Raw genomic sequence first — 19,562 nt, forward strand, 5'->3', positions numbered from 1 at the left:
ATGAATTTCCAAAGTGACTTAATGGCTATCTTTGAGGAGAACCTGTTTTGAGGAGAGGAGCAACTGAAACGTAACTGCAAAAAAAAAAAAAAAATACGATTCCCTTGACGGGGGGTGGGGGGGATAAAAGAACCTTGGATGATTAACACTTCCTCTAAAGTGAGATTTGCTGACCACGCACCACAGAGGGACACGGGCTGTGTGTAGACGTGACGGACGCTCGGATGCCGGATGGGAAGCTCCCAGCTCACGGGGATAGTCTCATTGTCCTGGATGTAATTTCTGGGGGATTTCGGCATCGTCTGCGCGGCGTCTCACCGCGAAAGAGGAAAGGACCCCTCCTCCCCCACCTCCCAAATCGGCACAGTTGCCTTTGTCACACTTGCTTCTAGTGTGCGTGGTCGCAAACAAAAATCGCAAGAGTAGAGACAGTAACTATGAACATGCTCTGATAATGTACTGACGGACTGCGTTTTGAAACTGCCAGATGTCTGAGGTGATGAAGAGGACTGGTCTGTTTTGTTTATTGTAAGTGAACACATGAATGGTTGGAGTGGAGCGATTTTGGGAGGGGGGGGCAACAACTTCCATACTGTAAATCCTGTATATTTCTCAGCGGAGAAGGTACACTTTGCCTTACACCTCTTTCCTAAACAGACCATTATGTTCTGTGGCCTGCACACATGGACAAACCAATAACATTTAAAAAGCAGGAGTAGGAGCAGTGCAGACCTTTTTCATCATGTAGTAACTACTGTAAAGAAGTATTTTCTTATACTACAATAACTGTTTATTTTATTTTTTTTCCCTCTCTGAATCTTCACACCAACACACTCCGCCACTTACGTCTATGCCAAACCACCCATTCTCTTTTATTCTCCATAACTTGTCCTAAAACACGGTCGGGGCGGGGGATAAAAACCCCTGCGTATATGCATCAATCATAGTTCCAATGAGGATTTTAACCAGACACAGAATCATTTGAAGTTTTTATCCTGCCTTGTATTTCTTATTTAAAGCCGCAACAGGAAAATCGTTAGCAGAAGAGTAGAAAGTTTCGGTTGTTTTCCGAGTTTTAGTTGAAATTTAATTTCACTACGAGTGTTGCACCGTTATTTGTATTACACTTTTAGACATGATGTTGGAGATGTTCATATCATTGGCTCGTTCGCAGCAGTCACACTAGCAGGAGTTCAGTGAGGAGTCGAGTAGCCCCCCCCCCCCCCCCCCCCCCCCGCTGCTGCGAGAGCTCCGATCTTACCGCGCGGGTTTTAGATCACATGTCAACAAGCGGAGCGATCGAGGCAGGAAGGGGACATCCGGGAATAAAAACCAACACTCGCCACCTTTCCGTAGCTGTTTCGTGAACCAGGTTGGGAAAGAATAGTTGAAGGGATCAGAGAAAGCTCCTGGTTAGTTTTCGCTTGGAAGCATCACCACGGGCACAGTGTCGACGACAAAAAAATAAAAAGACAAAAACGATTACAAAAGTCACAAATCTGAAAAAGCTGGAAAAAAAACAGTTTTGATTTCTATATTTGTTCTTGTTCGATAATAGTGGATGTGAGTTCTAATTCTGTTCTTGGAGACGTCGTCTGGAGCACGGATGGGTTGAGATCTGAAACGCATCTCGTCCTCTCCACTCGTCTCTTATGGTGTTTTTCTCCAGTGCCTGTATTGTATTGCAATTCTCGTTGGCTTATATTACACTTCGAGGGGGTCTAGAAAGGGGGCGAGTCCGGAATTGGGTGGTGTAATATTTGACCGGGGAGGGAGATTTTTGAAAGAGTTTGTGTAAAAAAAATAAAATTACATAAAAAAAGGAAAAGACAGCATTTTATATTTTACCCGTTGTCAATATTCGGGTTTTAAATTTAGTTTTAGCTGGAGTGTACACACCTGACAACTACTTTCTCATTTTGTTCAATCAGCAGATTTTAGATAGAGATGTTTCAGCATTGCCACACTTAGCGTGTGAGTCTGGTCTGTGAGTGTGACTGTGTAAATTTGGACGATTGCGTGACTGTTTGTTATTGTTATTAATTTTTTTTAAGTGTGTGGTACAAGGAGGTATGTTCCGCAATGTAGATAAGCATTCTATTGAAGAGGAGGAGGAGAAACAGGAGGAGGAGAAACAGATGAACAGTACTTCAGGAGAATTTTGTTTTGTGCTTAAGTCACCTTTTTTAAAATTTCCATGAAGTCCACCATATATGAATATATAATTTTTATTATTAGACTGGTTTTGAAAGGGTAAAAAAAAACAAAAAAAACTTCATTCCTGTTTAGCCTTTTTTTTTCTTTTCACAGTAACTGTTGGACATAATGTGCCATGAGTTCTACCGAGAATGTGCTGACCCGCAGCTCAGCCCAGAGTTTGCTTTATTCAGGTATTTTATTTTGTGTTACATGTGTTCTGTTTGGGGGGGTTTTGTTCGAACCTTTTCCTCGATTATCGTTTGGTATGTGACCGGTCTATCGAGGTTCCTGATCTGTTATAAGTCTGTTATGATCATTGAATAAACTCATTTCTTTTATAGAAAATAAAAAATAAACGAAAAAAAACTGTTTGTCTCTGTTTTTAATTCGATGCCTCTGGTGGATCTGCAATGTCACTCACAAGCTCTGGGATTCTCCACCAGCAGATTCTTATGAGGTAGCAGCTCATTTTACATTCTTTGGGATATTTTACACAGGAAAGCTGTACCTGGAAGAAACAGAGCAGCTACATTTGAATAAGAACTGTAATAACGTGATCCATTTTGACACGTACGCTTTTCAGTTTTTGTAGATTTCAAAATTTCAAACTGACCAAAGTCAAGCAACCAGGGACAAACTGCAGAAAATCTTAATTCTGTTCTATAGTTGTCATGTTTAGATGGCTGCTAATGTCAACAGTACAAAGTGACACACTGCTGGGGCTCAGCAAATTACTGAAATTAATATTTTTATTTAAGAACACAAATGAAACAATATTTGAATTTGGTTAATAACACATAATAAGAATAGTAATAATATTAGTTTGATTTGATAGAATTTACAGATGTGATGGTGTCTGTTGATTCTGCTGTTCTTGTTACTTGTGGAACCATTTTAACACAGTGTTGCATTTCTCACTTTAGACTGTGGGGACAGTGAAGAGCCCTGATTCCTAATATATTCAAGCGACTAAGACTGAACCAGCACTACCGGCACTTTCAAAATAACCAGGAAATACCAGCATACAACTTCCGCTGATTATGTTTTTATTAGTTTATTTGACACCTACAGTTGTAACATTTAAAAGGACGCAGTGACTGACAACAGTTTAAAAAAGCAATAACTATTAGTCTCATTATCTGATTTATCGCTCTGACAATCCGGTTAAAGGTTTAGGTTTGTACGTTGTGCTGCTATAAGGTGCTCCTCCTAATTAACACTAATTAAACTATGTCTGTTCCAATTCCCAGTGATTAAAACAAAAAGGTGTTATTTCTACAGTTTAAGCATCATAGCTAATTAGCATTTCAGATAAAGATGCATTCAGGATTTTTCTTCCAAGATGGATTGTGGTCAAGCCAGCCGACACTCGCGTCTCTGTGGTCAAATCAGCCGACACAGAAATTCTACTGCGCGCATGTACTAACATTTATGGTAAACGCATCCAAATCGTTTTTTCAAAATAAACTGTTGACATGGAGCATATACAAAATGCATTATTGAAAAGTTAATGGATTGGATTATATTCACAAGAAGTATATATCGTGTATATATGTGTATATATTGTGACTGTATCAATTTAGAGATTTTACAAACTAAAAGTCACACATTTTTAGCTTCAAGTAGCTAATTTCTGGATATTTCAAAGTACTGTAAAACACTTTGATCAATAATTCCAGAGAGAGACTTATATGCCTGTGTTCAGAACCTCTCAAATTATCAATGTACTGAATATCAAACATATTTACTGTACAGATTTGGAGATTTTTCAAAGTAAAAGCCAACATGTGTACAATCCAATCAGTTAATTTCTGGATATTTCAAAGTACTATAAAAAAATTCCTCAGTGAAAATGTTGGACTTTACTTTGAAAAATCTCTTAATCTATACAGTAAATATGTTTGATATTCAGTATGTATGTAGTCAGGGAGGTCCTGAACACAGGCATATCAGTCTCTCTCTGAAATTATGAGCAAAGTGGTTTAACAGTACTTTGAAGTATCCTGAAATGATCTATTCCACAGCGAAAATGTTGACCTTTAACTTGAAAAATCTCCAAATCTATAAAGTAAAAATGTTTGATACTCAATATGTAGGTAATCAGAGAGGTCCTGAACACAGGCATATCAGTCTCACTCTGAACTTATTGAGCAAAGTGTTTTTTATAGAACTTTGAAATATCCAGAAATGAACTGAATTGATTGTACACATATTGGACTTTACTTTGAAAAATCTCTTAATCTATACAGTAAATATGTTTGATATTCAGTACATTGATAGTTTGAGAGGTCCCGAACACAGGCATATCAGTCTCACTCTGAACTTATTGAGCAAACTGTTTTTATAGAACTTTGAAATATCCAGAAAGGAACTGACTTGATTGTACACATGTTGGACTTTACTCTGAAAAATCTCCAAATCTATACAGTAAAAATTTATGATCTTCAGAATGTAGGTAGTCAGAGAGGTCCTGAACACAGGCGTATCAGTCTCTCTCTGAACTTATTGAGCAAAGTGTTTTTATAGAATTTTGAAATATCCAGAAATGAACTGATTTGATTGTACACATGTTGGACTTTGCAGTATCCAGAAATTTCCTACTCTTAGCTAAAAATGTCAGATTTTTTGTGTGTAAAAATCTCATAATTTATATGTCAAAATGCTATTCATAAAAATGACACAGTTAAGACAATATGTATATTGTCTTATACAATATATACTTATTGTGAATTTAATCCAAGAAATTATTTTTCAATTATGTCAACAGTTTATTTTGAAAACCGGACGTAGGCCCACATGTGTTCTGTTCTGCCTCTAACTTCGAGTACTCCTTCGCCGTCCCCTTTCTGGGCCGTTTTGATGCGTTTACCATAAGTGTCAGTATATGAGTGCAGTAGAATTTCTGTGTCGGCTGATTTGAAAACAGAGATGCGAGTGTCGGCTGGCTGACCGCAGTGAGGAATATGATGTTTCCAGCACTTCTGGCCCTCAAAAAATAGATGGGAGCCCAATGTGGCCCTACTTGTAAGAGCTTGTAGCAAAACGAGGCCCAAAACCCAGAGAACCAACCTCGGCATTTTGTGCGACGCTCCAGGCAAGGTGTAATCTGGATGTGATCCTAAAGTGACCAAGGAGGTAAATAGAGATTATGGCCCAAATAGCACAGAACAAATTCAGGCCCCCTTTTGGTTGATGTGCGGTATTGCTCGGGCTTACTTGTGGCCCAGATCTAGTAAACAGGAGCGGACCGTTTCTAGTGCCATTATTCCAGTGGCATGTGGTATGTGGGCCAAATCTGGGCCAAACCAATTTCGCTAAGTGGGAGCACAGAGTGACTCATGGTACTTACAAAAAAACAAACATCTGAGCAATAGTCTGTATGAAAGAACTTGATGAGACCTGTGAGCCTGGAATAAACCCAGTGTGTTTTTTTCCCCCACATTCCAGGTTGTGCGTGAAGGCACCATCAGTCCTGTCTGACGGGTGCAGCTGATCCGAGTGAGGATGATTCAGTATCACCTGAGGCTGCACCAGCACCAGTAGCACCACTCCCACCAGCACCTTCACCACCAGCAGAGACACTTTCCGTCTCATGTGAGGCAGCGGGGAGCTTCATGTCTGGATGGAGGAGACTCTGACGCACACACAGTAAGTTCGGTTTAATATCCTTAATTTCCTTTATGCATAAAGTCCAAATGAAAATCTCCATTTGTTTCTCTCCAGCTGTTTGAGTTACATGTGTCTCGGTGCAGGATCAATCAGGGATAACATATCAAGTGTGTTGATGGCATATTCTCAGATTCGTTGGTTTGAAAGTTAATATAAAACACAACAAACCCTGAATCAATGCTATCTGGACTAAACAAGCATTTTGATGACGTCACATTTAGTCTCTCCTTATGACTCTTTATAGATAAAAACATTTCAAACTATATTTGCTGTCCTGTCTCACTGTCAAACTGTGGAAATTCCAACATTCACACACACGTCACATGCATGCGTAGCCTAGTTGTATCTATATCTGTATCTATATCTATATCTGTATCTATATCTCTACATTCTGGAAAGTCTGTTTTTCAGACACTAGCAGCAGTAGTTTCTTTCTTTCTTTCATTGAGGATTATTACAAAAATACCAAATTGAGTTACAAATTAAAATGGCACAAAAAAAGGAGGGCATTTGTTTGGAAATACATTCCTTTAAAAAAAAGGTGCCTATTGGAACAGAGGTGATAAGTTTTGATGAAAAAAAGGAAATAAACCTCAACAAAATAAACCTACACCCCTGTAAATAAATACACCTCTATAAATTATAAATGCATATACCTATACTTCTATAGATAACATTTAAAAAATGCACCTGCATCTTGCAGCACACTGGTTGCCATCAGGTGCATTTTTATATCTTTGCCGACCTCGTAAAGGCTTTTTAATGTTTCCACCTCATGAATTATTTCATTATTTTGCTTCAGTATAATATTGTCGGGTCACAATCCAAAAGTTTTTTCAAAACAAAAGCCCTGAAGCAGCTTCTGTTGCTCTCCAGTGTTTCCAGTTTGTAACAGCATCATATCTGAGTGATGTGGCTGAATCTGAGTCTCTTGCCTGGTGAAAATCCATCTATTATAAAAACCATATTGATCATTGACTGTTGCTGCAGCTCTTTGATGAACTGATGGACTTTGTGTTCTTGCAGCCGCGGCCATGGAGAGCAGCACGTCCAACACCTGCTACTACAGCCACAACGTCACCTTCTTCTACAACCTGGTGGGTAAGAAGATCAGCGTGGCCTGGACGACGCGGGACTACGTGGTGATCGGTCTGGGCCTGACGGTGTGCTTCATCGTCGTGCTGGCCAACCTCATGGTGATGGTGGCCATCTTCATGAACCGACGCTTCCACTTCCCCATCTACTATCTCCTGGGCAACATGGCAGCGGCGGACCTGTTTGCCGGCGTCTCCTACGCCAACCTGATGCTGAACACCGGCCCCTGGACCAGCACGCTCACCAAGGAGCAGTGGTACACCCGCGGGGCCCTGATCGACATCAGCCTGACGGCCTCTGTGGCCAACCTGCTGGCCGTGGCCGTGGAGCGCCACCAGACCATCCTCACCATGCAGCTGCACAGCAAGATGAGCAAGCGCCGGGTGGTGCTGCTGATCGTCTGCATCTGGGCCGTGGGCATCGCCATGGGCCTGGTGCCCTCCATGCTGTGGAACTGCGAGTGCCAGCTGGACGACTGCTCCACCGTCGCTCCGCTCTACAGCCGCCGCTTCCTCGTCTTCTGGGCGGCTCTGAACCTGCTCACATTCTTCATCATGGTGGCCATGTACACCCGCATCTTTGTCTACGTGAGATACCAGAGCCTGTACGTGTCTCAGCACAGCTCGGAGCACGGCCAGACCGTTTTCAACCTGATGAAAACCATCTCCATGGTTCTGGGTGAGGACTTCAGCACCGACTCTGAAAACACGTTGAAACAGAGGGTGCAGCTTTTTATTGATAGGCGTCCAGTTCTGCACAATTTCAGATTTTAGTTTCACTCCAAACAAGAAACACGTATCTCTTGTACATATATTCATGAAGTCATGTTTAATGGCTGTATTCCCCTCTCCACTGAAGAGAATTGATAATTGTTGTTATTTAGAAGGTAGTGGATGAGCGGCTGGAGGCTGTTTGCAGGATCCCACAAACCGGTTCGACAGCTTTAGCCTCGTGTGTTTCCTCAGAGCTCGTCAGGAATTTGACAAAAGAACAAAGATGAAATCTTGTTTCCTCTTGTATTGCTCAGGTGACTCATCTCCTGGCGCCGGTAAACCGAGATGATGAATAGTCACAGGCCAACGATTATCTTACAGCTGCACCTTAGGCCGATCGTGTGGAAGGTTTTGAGGTCATTGCTGTCGGCTGTTTCTCTGCAGGCGCCTTCGTGATCTGCTGGACCCCCGGCCTCATGACCCTCCTACTGGACGGGCTTCTGGGTAAAGACAGCCACGCCAACGACTACGAGAAGTTCTGTCTGGTGATCGCCGAGTGCAACTCTCTGGTCAACCCGGTCATCTACTCCCTGCGGGACGAGGAGATGCGCAGGACGTTCAAGAGGATCCTGTGCTGCCTGTGTGGGAGAGGCGGCGGCCGGCAGAGGGAGCCTCTCCCTCTGGAGATTGACTCTCCGCTACCAGAGGTACCTGTTGTTCCAGTCAGAGTTAATGCTAGAAGGCTTAATGACCAGGTAGTGCAACATGTGACCTTTGAAACTGGCTTTTTTTTTTCTCTCCAAACAGTACCTGTGGTTTTAGATAAACAGGACAAGCCTCAGATTCTCACAACACACTCTTGTTGCCTCAGTGACTCATGCAGGGTTGTTTTTTTACCGCTCAAGTGCACATGCTGATTTCTAATCTAACACATCAGGCCAGGTAGAAAGAAAAACCTCTGGTGCACGAGTTTACACTTCCGCTTTCCTCTGCGATCTGTGACTGATAGTAACGTTGCACGAAAACTGCAGGGCGGATTGGCATGAAGCTCAGTGGAATGGGTCGAGGGGAGAACCAGTTCAATGTTGGTGTGAGTCGGTATCGAGGGGCGGATGCAGGAGTTTGACTTTCTTCAACATTACGAGGTAACTAGATTGTCCCTCAGTGGAGCACATACCTCCACCAAGGCCTAACAGCCCCCTTCTGAAGCTGCATCTAAATTCACAAGAGTTTTATTTGTTGTTCCCTAAGCATGTCTGATTTATTTCCACCACGATTCATGAGAAATCATCACATTTAAAAAAACTGAATCTGCCCTATGATCCAAATCAAAACCAACCTTCAGTATTTTCCTCCCTTCCCTCTCCGTCTGTTGAGCAGTTTGTGTAATCGAGCTCATTAACAAACAGATGAAAACAACCATCTTGGCATCTTGATTTAAATAATACAGACTTATTTAGTATGTATTATTATTATTATGGAAATTATTTGGTGCAAATAAAAATCCATATCCAGTCAATTTAATGTTTTTTCACACAGGAACTGTTGGGCCCAGGAGGTATTCTCTCTACTGACAGACATTCTGGTTAAACGTTAATTTTATAAAGTTGGTCCTGGATCCCAGTTCTTTGTCTTGGTTTTCCTGTGCACTAAGAAAATAATGTTGTGTCCACAGGAGCCTCTCCACTGTGTCCACAAATCCGATGATCCGACTTTGTGTTTGTCTCAAGACACCAACAATAAAGAAGACGGTTGGACAATGGCGGGGGTATGATGGCTGTAGGCCTGCATTTAAGAAACCGCTTGATTTTACTGTCATCTCACCGGGACACAGTGTGTAAAAATGTTGATTCTGACAAACTACCTCTAGTGTGTTTGCATGTGTAAATGTATATATATAAAGATGCATCATTTAAAAGGATTTATCATTTCTCGGGACGTTTGACACATTCACATCATCAGATGGTGCCATCTCTCCTTTTATTACATTTGACTATCACAAGAGCATTTGTGACAAATTATAAAATGAAACACTCCTAAAATTAGAAATCAAATACTGGGGGGGAAAAGAAAAATCACACTAAATCATTTTATTAATTTTCTAATAAGAACACTACAATTTGTCATATTCTTCCTTTTGTTTTACTCTTTCTAGAACAATTCTAAAGTTGAGGTATAAAAGGAGTTCATACAGACTCACAGGTCTGAAAACAGTGGGGGTTATATACAAGAGAAATGGAAAGACAGAGGTAGAGAGAGGGGTAAATACAAGGGAAAGAAGGGAGATACAAATATACTAATAAAAACAAAGAAATCATAAAGGTTTAGAGGTTCAGACGTCTGATGCTGTGGAAGTCATTTAGTCACTTCAGAATCCAGACACGGTTTAAACCCCCTTCGACAATAGAAAGTGAAATTCAAGTTAGGTATATTCGATGTGCAGCTTTTAAGTGCAGGACCACAGAATGAACCCATGGGTGTTTGGAGTTCGTTTCAAGCAGAGTCACAGGAGCAAAGTGCAGATTATGCACTTACAACGTGGAACCTTTTCTTCCTGTTTCAGCGTAGAACAAGAATTTAACATCATAAAATAAGCTACTGTTTAGGTATAATTAATCTAATTAACTTTACACAACACAAACATCTGCTCCTTCTGTGTTAAGTCATTACTGGCTGATGAAGGTAAAGCCTAAATTTATCACTGTCTGGTTTAAAATGACGCACACTGATTTCCATCAAATTTTTTAGCCAGCTTTTTAAAAAGATTTACGCTCAAAAAGTGGCAAATATGAGGAATTGACTGTAAAACTGAGGACGTGTGGACAACGTGGGTGGAATCAGATGAGACGTGTCCAGGGATTAGCATGGGTAAAAATAACAAAACAATATCCATCGCAGAATCTTTCCACAGCACCAGACGGCCACACCTCTAAACCTTAAACATTGCCACTCGGTTATGTAACAAAAGACCTAAATAATATTCAAAGTTGATACAGAGTTATCGTGAATCCGTGACACAAAAGGCCAAAAGTAAAAACTGGCGTCTCAACCGAACATCGAAGTTTATAAAAGAAAGAAAGAAAAAGAAAATATATACGGAAAACATTACACAAACTGTACAGTGACATCCATTACAACAGGTAGAAAAAGGAGGGGGGGGAGGGGCATGACAATTTGGTGCGGTGATAATTTTGCAAGATACAGTCGTATGAACTGCGATGAGTAACAAAAACAGGTAATTAAAACGTGGGTTATCACATGTGACCAGCTTATAAGCTCAAGTTTTGTTCTGTAACATATGGTTCAACAAAGTCTCGACTGACACTTAAATATTCATAAGGCTTTACCTTACTATCAAAATGCTTTGTTATTCACATGACATTTAAATGTATAAAATAGTTCCAAAAGAATGAAAATCCCCAAAAGACGCTGCAGGTTTGTCGTAAAACAGGAGTTTGACTTCACTTTTGGCAACAGAGGAGAGACAGAGAAGCCCTTGCCCAATCGGCCACAGAACTTAAAAAACAAAGGGTTGTGGTTTTACCGGAGGATAATAAAAGATGGGTAAAGGGGAGAAGATGCCCTCGATGCGCACAATCAAATTACAGGTCTGATATGACAGTTTTCTCGCTCCACCCATCCTTCCTATGAAGCCCCACAACAACCCCCCCCCCCTCCCCCTCCCCCCCAAAAAAGAGAAATCAAATCAACTTGAGGCATGACAACACCACACAGAGAGACACAGATACAAATATAATTCCCTCCTCGCCTCGAACTGCAAAGGTGGCTGTGCACCAGCTTCAGAGAGAGAGACAGAGTAGCATTATTACATTGCTGAACGTGGTATTTTTGGTTTTTGGTACAACAGAAGGTTGTAGCGTGTTGCCTCGGGCTCAGGAGCGTAAAATGTTTCCGAGATGGGGAGGGGGAGGAGGAGGTCTCACCCGAACCCCCCCACCTGCTTGTGTCATTGGCTGGTGGAAGCACCCAGTCTCTATTAATGCTCACGAAGGTCAGAGGGCACCAGCCAGTTTGACTTAAACATCCACTGTACACACGCCCACACAGAGACACACACATCATAGCAATACATGATGCACTTTTTCCTTTTTGGTCTGACTGTAATAATTATACCCTTTTATTTTTTAGGTTTTTTTTGTTAATAAAAACGAAGCTAAAAACTCGGAAGGTTAAATGAAAACAATAATATCACGCCTAGAAGTCCTACATGCATGGAAGACAGTCACGTTTCTAAATTCATGTCACGTTTGTCCCAATAACACATCGATGCCCCACAACCTCTCCACCCCTCGCCCCACGTCGTCTAGATGCTTTATTGAGCTCATTTTTGGTGGTGGCTGGTGCATTCTTGGTGAAACAGCATTAGAAAATAGCCTACAATCAAAATAACTAGTGGACAGAAAGCAAGAAGTAAAGTCTACAAGCCGCCTACCAACACCCTCTATTGGTTAGCAACAAAAAAGGGCTATTAGTTACATCCACTCCACCAAAGTTATTCTCCCCTCTCTGCCCTTTCATCCTCTTCTCGCCAGCCCTAATATCACCTGTCCCGCCTGGTTTAGAACAGTGATCCCCTTCACTACCCTTTTACAGGTAGAGACACCCATAACAAGGATGCTAACGTTTGTGCTTGACACTTTTTTATGTCAGCTCACTATGAAAACGACTGAAAAGTTGTGTTGCTGTGTGTGCGGTATGGAGGAGGGGGGAGGGGGATTTGCATGCACCTTCTGCACGCGTCTCCGTGATTCACTTTGAAATCTCCAACAGAATGACATATCAACCTAGGAGGCACCCGGGAGATGCGACGGCGTCTCGTGTCGGCGGAGGTTGATCTCGGAGGAACAGATGTGTTGACGACTACTGGGGCAGCACTTTGGTACAAGCAAGGTGAGCAGAGCTCCCTGGTGATCGACTGTATCGACGGTTTGGCTGCAAATGCCAAGGCTTCAAGAGATACAGGCAATCACACACAGTTTCCCAACGCAAAGGATCGAGTGCAGAGGTCAACGGCACATGGACAAGCTGTGTGAGTACTGTGTGAAGTCAACGTGCATTTACACATTATGTACAGACATCATGATCATCGACACAGCTGGGTCAGTGGTTTTTTCAAAAAGTCTGTGATGGCGAAGATGTTTCGGTCTGAGTGACGGAGTGTCCGAGCGCTGGAGTGGAGCTGTGGAAGTGGAGGAGGGAGCGCTCCTCCTGACTGCGGTTCGGCTGTCCTGTGTTCCAGCACAGTGTGTGTTTATGAAATGCAAAAAACAGGCCGGTGAGACTGTTTACTTGAGAGACAAGGGAGTGTTGAAGAGCGGGGGAGGGGGGGGGTCAGAGGATGGTGGTCAGAGCAGACCACGGTGGGAATGAAGAGATGGCAGAGGGAGCCACCGGATCAGTTGGAGGTGTCGGAGTGGACGCTGCCAGGAGGACCAGGAGGGGAGGTGACCGAGGGAGGGTTGGTGGTGTCCTGCCAGCTGTTAGCCTGCAAACAGACGGGGATACGAGTGTTGAGCATAAAGAACAAGTTCAATCTAAACTTTGATCTGAGTTCTGAACTTAGGGCTTAAAGTAAGATACATTTTGTGCCTGAAATGTAAAATATAACCTTGGCATTCAGTCTGAAAACCATTCAATAAAGTGACTCTTCACTTTCAAAATGTTTGAATATATTTATACACTAGCTTGCAGCGTTTTTGAGAACTAAACATGTTTCTGTCCCAAACATCTTCAGTTACTACTTGGATAGAACAAGGGGATGACAACTCTCACCGATATTGATTCTTATCAGTTCTTTTTGTTATTTCTCAAGAAAAGGGAAACAAATTAAGTGAATATTTATGGTTTACTTCATAAATTCTACATGATCATTTCATCTCAGATTAACTGAGCTCATACAAGATGAGACAGTTTTCACAGCCTCCACACACAAACACTTTCTATTTGATTTGACCCTAATGTAATAAAATGTAATGAGACCAAACTATTCATCTTGTGTTGAGTCTTCCATAATTGTTGCTTTGATAACAGTCTTCTGTATGACAGGGTGGATTTTAAAAACACTGTACAATCGACCTGTGATCATCATGACAGTGTTTTATGATTTAACCTCCATTTTACAGGAGATTTGAGGGAAGACAGCCGTCACATCAGCTCGCTGTCATGTTTAAATTGGCTTATCACTTAATTGCTTGCTGTCTCTCTCCAAATAGAACTTTGAAGAAATTCAAAACATGCGTCAACGGTCAAAATACACATGAGCAGAAAAACAAGACACGCTCTTTTTAATTTGTCCTATTTATACTGTCAATTCACAACATCAGTCCTCGTATTACCTCAATATTCATGTCAGACTGTGTAAAACAAGCCTCTCCGCCTGATGAACGTCACCATTAACCACAACATTTATTCTGTTTAGAAAATGAACTTTGATAAAAAAAAATCTGACTAATAAAAGCAAAATCTCCAATTCCACAAAATATGAAAGGGTTCAGATGTTTTGATGCAACATCTGAACCAATCAGCTCTAAGGTCAGCAAGAACCGTGGTTTCCCCTCAGGCTCTGACGTTGCTCAGTCTGGCTCCAAAAGACTGCAGCCGCCTTGGATCTGGAGGGAATTGTCGACCATGACGTCAGAGCGAGACCTGGCTCATGTCAAACAGACCATCGTTAGCCCGAAGTAATAAATCCCTGATGTTAAACCCACAGAACTTATTTCCCTGTGAGCGTTCGTTTGACGGTTTCAAAGATACTACGTTTTCAGAAATCTAGATTACAACTGTAACTGTTGTTTCAACATCATTTCAATGTGCAGATCTTCACACTATATATTTATCCATATATGGGTTGTTTTTAACTATGTAAAATGTACAATTTGCCATGTTATTTTTATCTTTTATGCACTAAAGCTTTCATAATTTTGCTGTATTTTGTACAGTATCTTAAACTTCGAACCAAATGTATCCAGATTTAAAAGGAGCATTTCTAAATTGTAGACTGTAAATCGACTTCCTCTCTCTATCCAGGCATGAAGCCAAAAATGTCCCAGACACAAGCGCAGACCAAATTTGGAGCCAGAGTAACAACAGCAATCGGGGGATGGAGCCGGGGTGTCGAGGTCCTGCCGATACATGCGCTTGACCAATCAAGAGTCAGTCTCAGCTGTCAATCATAAGGTCCCACCACATTTTTTTTAGAATCAAATAAATAAAACAAAACTTACCCCCCCAAAAAAAATATATTTGATGGGAACTTTGAGTTTTTATTGGGCCCATGTCCCATCCACTAACTTGAAGGAGGTGGGGTTCATGACCTATACTGCGTCCAGCCACCAGAAGGCGATCAAAACACTTTGGCGACACTTAAGGTGTCGTCCATCTTTATATATCCAGTCTATGGTCTACATGCTTTTTGACTTGCAAATCTTATGAGGTAGTTCTTTTTGAGTGTGTACGGCAGATACTTGGGATCCTGAGTAACTGCATAGTGATCCATCAGCTACACCACAAGAAGGACTTAAATTTGTTACTCACATCCAGGTGATGAGGGGTGTAGAGGCCACTACCTGACAGCTCCTCATAGCCGCCCGTCAGGTGTGTAGCACGGTGCAGGGTATCCACCTGTCAGAGACAAAACACACACACGTTTCAACACAAACGTCAACACAACACCGAGACAACTAAGATCCAAAAAGCAGTTTTTTAAAGTCCAGTGTGTAAGATTTAGGTGAAAGGGATCTATTGGCAGAAATTCAATATAAAATAATACTATTAATGTTTTCACTAGTGTGTTTCATATAAATTGTAAAAATTGTTGCCTTTATCCTAGAATGGGCCCTTTATATTTAAAAACTATTTACAGGTACTACAGTAGCCCAAACTGGAAAAACTAAACCTTTTGAGTTTTTATGATAACTGAAGGCTACCACAGGTTCTCCTTCATGCTTGGAAGAGGAGGGTGAGGGGTATTCAGCTGCAACATGCAGCTCCACCACTAGATATCACTAAATCCTACACACTAGACATCCACAGGCTGGGACAGCATCCACAAACCTCTACTGCATCATTACCAGTCTGTATTAGTTATGATCATTCTCCAGCTTGAGTACTCCACCACAAAGTTAAACCAATCAAATGAATGACTCTCCATTACACCACATGTTTGCTCAAGCCAAAAAGCTGGTACTTTTTTAAATGATTTAACTTCTAGATTAAAAAGTGTTTAACAGCAGAAATCTGTGGATTCTTCCAGAACAAAACTCTATACGTCAAGATAACGATCACAAGGAAGGTTTGGAATATCTCGGTCTACACGGGTGAGAGGGTGGATATTTAAGGATATGGGATTGAGGAATATTCAGGAGGGCAGGGAGGCTGTTTGATGGTTGGAGATGCATGAGGTCCTGTAGGTTCAGAAACGGATCATTTACCACCTGGTTTGCTGGTTCGATCCCCAGCCCTGATTTCCATACAGCGCTATGTTGCCAAAAGGGAACTGAGCAAAGTCCTGATGCCAAAAACCTTGTCTAAAGTTTCTCTAACGTTGCTGACTCTGTGCTAAATTAAATTATACATATTGGTAAGGACTGTAATTGAAGTACAGAGGGAAATGTACGATTTTCTACTTTATTCCTCTCAAGTGAAACCATAAGCTGTTCAGGGCTCACTGTGCAGAGTACAGAAGGATAATTTGTGTGTGCTTGTGTTGGGGAAGGGATCAATGGGTCAAAGGTAAAGTCAGGATGGGATCTGGGGAGAGGTCGAGGTCGAAAGGAGCTATGCAGGGGGTGGGTATCCAAGGATTCTGGGTGGCTGGGTTAACGGCATTGAGGTCAACTCTGCAGCTGTCCTCAGTGTGTACCTGCGACTGTAGAGAGGGGGCGATGTTGAGACCCTCCCCGTTGAGTGAACGCAGACTGAGGTAGGCGTCGCCTGCGTGAGACAAACTGTATGACCCTGGTGACCCTGTTGGCAATATACCCAATATCCAATCAGCCGCACCACAGTGCCATGGGATCAGGAGGTCACCACTAGTCGATGCGACTAGTACCACAACATTTTTATAACCATCGTCAATGTGAGGGTCACTGTTCTCAGCCAGTGTATTTTAAATTGTATTTAGCATGGACTCTCAGCCACACACTTGCAAACACACATTTTACCACAACTACATTTTTATTCAAATGTTAGTTTGGCTTCTGTGCAAATTCTGGACTGGGCTTTAGAAAAATGTGGCGAGAAGTGAATGTCATGAGCACATTTACAGTTCCTTAGAATTGGTGGTGTTCCAGTATGGAGCAGGGCAGTCTGGCAGTAGTGGAGGACATGAGACATTTCACAGGATGTTTAAAAGGTTATACACTGCTTCATTCAGAGTTTTTACTGGATTGAAATCACCAGGTCTGTTTGTTTTGGAGGGGGAGATCTCTGCAGATAATTAGGCTCATGGGAAAGAAAACCTCCTGAATGATTTACACAAACGGAATCCTAACTGGGAGAAAAGCTGACTGCAATGGTGTCAAAAGAGGTGAAGACAACTCCCATGATCCCAGGCTACGCTAGGAAATCACACACCTCTGTCTTTTGTTACTGTTTTTAAATGAGAGAGCACTTGTTTTAGAAAATTACATACTGTGAGTGTAAGTTTGGTTTTCAACAACTCTGCTGTCCAAAGTTGTAAACATGTATTATGAGAACACTGAAGACGAAGAATAAATAAAAACATCTGAATAATCAACATTCAGCTTCCTCTGTGAGTCTGGGTTATTATACTATTACCATGAGCTGTGTGTGATATAATTGTTTGAAATGTACTAAATAAATGCAAAGATCCAAGTTTGTCACACAACAAAAGCAACAAACAAGCAGATAAATGTACAGTGGGATGACTTTCAGAGAGAAAACATGAAAGATGGACACAGTACTTGATGATAACATTAGGCCAGGGCCTCCATCTGATTATCTAGTTATTCTTTGAGTTTTGAAAATACTGAATGTTAGAAAAGCGGCTAACATATAAAGCCAAGCATAAGATAAATGCAAATGTTAGACAGACGTGCAAAGACCCCACTGCACAAACCAAACAAGCAACAACTTTTAAGAGTTTCACATTTAAAGGGGACTTTTCCCTTTATGATGTAGTTATGAAAGAAAACGTGTGGGAAACACAATAACGTGGCCTTATCCAGCCTCATGACCCTGTGGTTACCCATTATTAGTATGGTATTTCTAATAAAGTGCTTCATGAGTAAGTAACCAATCATAGGTTGTAAGCTGTATCTTTCTGATTGTATACAGGTATATCAGATATAAGATTTCATACTAAATAAATAGGATCAATTCACGTGGTTCTGAACAGACACTGTGAGGGGCTGAAAGCCCATTTGTTGTGCAGTGTGGGTTTTGCTTTTTGATGAGTCAGCCAATGATTCTGCGGTCAGGATGGAAAGCAGCTGAACTTGTTAATGAGAAGTGGCCGAGCTTTTGAAACGATGAGATGGAGCAGTAAGTACCTGAGTTGGGCGTTGCTGGGGAGTTAGCCTGGCTAGCCTGCGCCGACACATTGGCAGCATCCACCGCCGTTTTAACTGCGTAGAGGTTTGCCTCCTCCTGGAACTTACCAATGTTCTTCTTGTAGCGTATTCTCTTGTTGCCAAACCAGTTAGAAACCTGAAGGACAGATGTACATCAGATATTCGCATTTCCTCATTTAACTATTAGAGCCTCATTGTTACAGCTCACAGAGCTAAAATGATGTTAAAGCTGCTAAAAACAAAACGTGATAATTTCGACAAACGGCACAAAAACAGCACAAATGTGTTTTTATTGTCCTGGACAATAAGCATTGTTAGCAACTCACCTGAGACACAGTGATCGCACACTTTTTGGCCAGCTCCTCCTTGGCTTCCTCACTGGGGTAAGGGTTAGACAGGTGGGAGTAGAAATACTCGTTCAGCACCTCTGTAGCTTGCTTGTTGAAGTTGCGCCTCTTACGTCTGAACACACACACACAGAGAGAAGAGATAATGACCCAAATGCTCGGAATGTACATGTCACAACAAAGTAAACGCGCTTGGATCACTTCAGCCCTCAAGAAAATAACCAGCCATTTAACATGCACACACACACACACACAATTTGCCCAGCTATCCTTGTGAGGACATTGCATTGACTGCGATCCATCCTAGTCCTTAATGAGGCAAAACGACATCTCTAATGTTCTAGTTAAGGTTAGGGGTAAGGCTGGAATAGTGGATAGCCAAAACAAAACCCTAAACCTCTGCTTAACCATTACCAACTCACATTAAAGAAAACTAACCTTAATTCACAGCATAACCAGGATTATTTTTATTATTATAACAATTCGCCTCATTAAGACCAGGCTTTGGTACTCATGAGGACTTCTCTTTCAAACAAGGTCAGTGTTTATATCTGAAATTGTCTCAAAGTGTCACATTAATGCACACACACAGAAGAAAATAAAATACAGTGAGACACACGAACAGACCTGGCGTCTAGGAAACGTGAGCGCAGGATCATGACGGCCTCGCAGGTGCTCTGCTTGAGCTGCATCTGAATGGAGCTGAACTTGCGGTGGATGATGGCCACCATGCGCTCAATCTCCTTGGGAGAGATGGGCCGTGTGCGAGACTGCTCTCTCAGCAGGTTCATTACATGGTTGGTGAACTCACTGCAGGCCTGGACCGAGGAATGAGAGAGACACAGAGAGAGGGAGAGAGAGAGGAGTTGAATTTTATTGTGAGAAGATAGTCCGAGCACAGATTCTATCCACTTCCCTGACATGTGATGATGACAGGAAGGGCCTTGGATTTCTAACCGCTCTGTTGATAACTTTCCTTTTCCCAA

General features: G+C 41.9%; 3 protein-coding genes across 7 annotated transcripts in view; 2 read left to right on the forward strand and 1 right to left on the reverse strand.

Moving 5' to 3' along the window:
• Positions 1–1,231, forward strand: part of brd4 (bromodomain containing 4) — a 27,786-nt gene extending 26,555 nt beyond the window's left edge. For both annotated transcript variants that reach the window (XM_053442688.1, XM_053442687.1), the window contains exon 20: positions 1–1,231. This exon is cut by the window's left edge and continues 18 nt beyond it. In XM_053442688.1, coding sequence (XP_053298663.1) covers positions 1–51 — 51 coding nt within the window. In that variant the 3' untranslated portion in view covers positions 52–1,231.
• Positions 1,232–5,020: 3,789 nt separating this feature from the next.
• Positions 5,021–13,683, forward strand: lpar2a (lysophosphatidic acid receptor 2a). Its single transcript, XM_053442605.1, has 6 exons — positions 5,021–5,334; positions 5,647–5,847; positions 6,895–7,641; positions 8,121–8,383; positions 9,352–9,444; positions 12,468–13,683. The coding sequence occupies exons 3-6, from the start codon at positions 6,903–6,905 to the stop codon at positions 12,483–12,485; spliced, it is 1,113 nt and encodes a 370-aa protein (XP_053298580.1). The 5' UTR covers positions 5,021–5,334; positions 5,647–5,847; positions 6,895–6,902; the 3' UTR covers positions 12,486–13,683.
• Positions 9,638–19,562, reverse strand: part of pbx4 (pre-B-cell leukemia transcription factor 4) — a 30,769-nt gene continuing 20,844 nt past the window's right edge. For 2 of the 4 annotated variants that reach the window (XM_053442603.1, XM_053442601.1), the window contains 5 exons: positions 19,204–19,394; positions 18,556–18,691; positions 18,209–18,365; positions 15,231–15,317; positions 9,638–13,182 (listed from right to left, as the gene is read on the reverse strand). In XM_053442603.1, coding sequence (XP_053298578.1) covers positions 15,274–15,317; positions 18,209–18,365; positions 18,556–18,691; positions 19,204–19,394 — 528 coding nt within the window. In that variant the 3' untranslated portion in view covers positions 9,638–13,182; positions 15,231–15,273. Of the gene's footprint in view, positions 13,183–15,230; positions 15,318–16,557; positions 16,662–18,208; positions 18,366–18,555; positions 18,692–19,203; positions 19,395–19,562 lie in introns of all 4 variants that reach the window. The other 2 variants (XM_053442604.1, XM_053442602.1) reach the window with 2 other exon arrangements.

This window comes from Pleuronectes platessa, chromosome 16, assembly GCF_947347685.1.
Source record: "Pleuronectes platessa chromosome 16, fPlePla1.1, whole genome shotgun sequence".
NCBI lineage: Eukaryota > Metazoa > Chordata > Actinopteri > Pleuronectiformes > Pleuronectidae > Pleuronectes > Pleuronectes platessa.

What these genes read in the sequence shown, in the direction of transcription:
- lpar2a (XM_053442605.1), top strand. Translation starts at nt 6,903, where the DNA reads ATGGAGAGCAGCACGTCCAACACCTGCTACTACAGCCACAACGTCACC. An exon ending in AACCATCTCCATGGTTCTGG is followed by an intron (nt 7,642 to 8,120) that starts GTGAGGACTTCA and finishes GTTTCTCTGCAG; the next exon opens with GCGCCTTCGTGATCTGCTGG. An exon ending in TTGACTCTCCGCTACCAGAG is followed by an intron (nt 8,384 to 9,351) that starts GTACCTGTTGTT and finishes TTGTGTCCACAG; the next exon opens with GAGCCTCTCCACTGTGTCCA.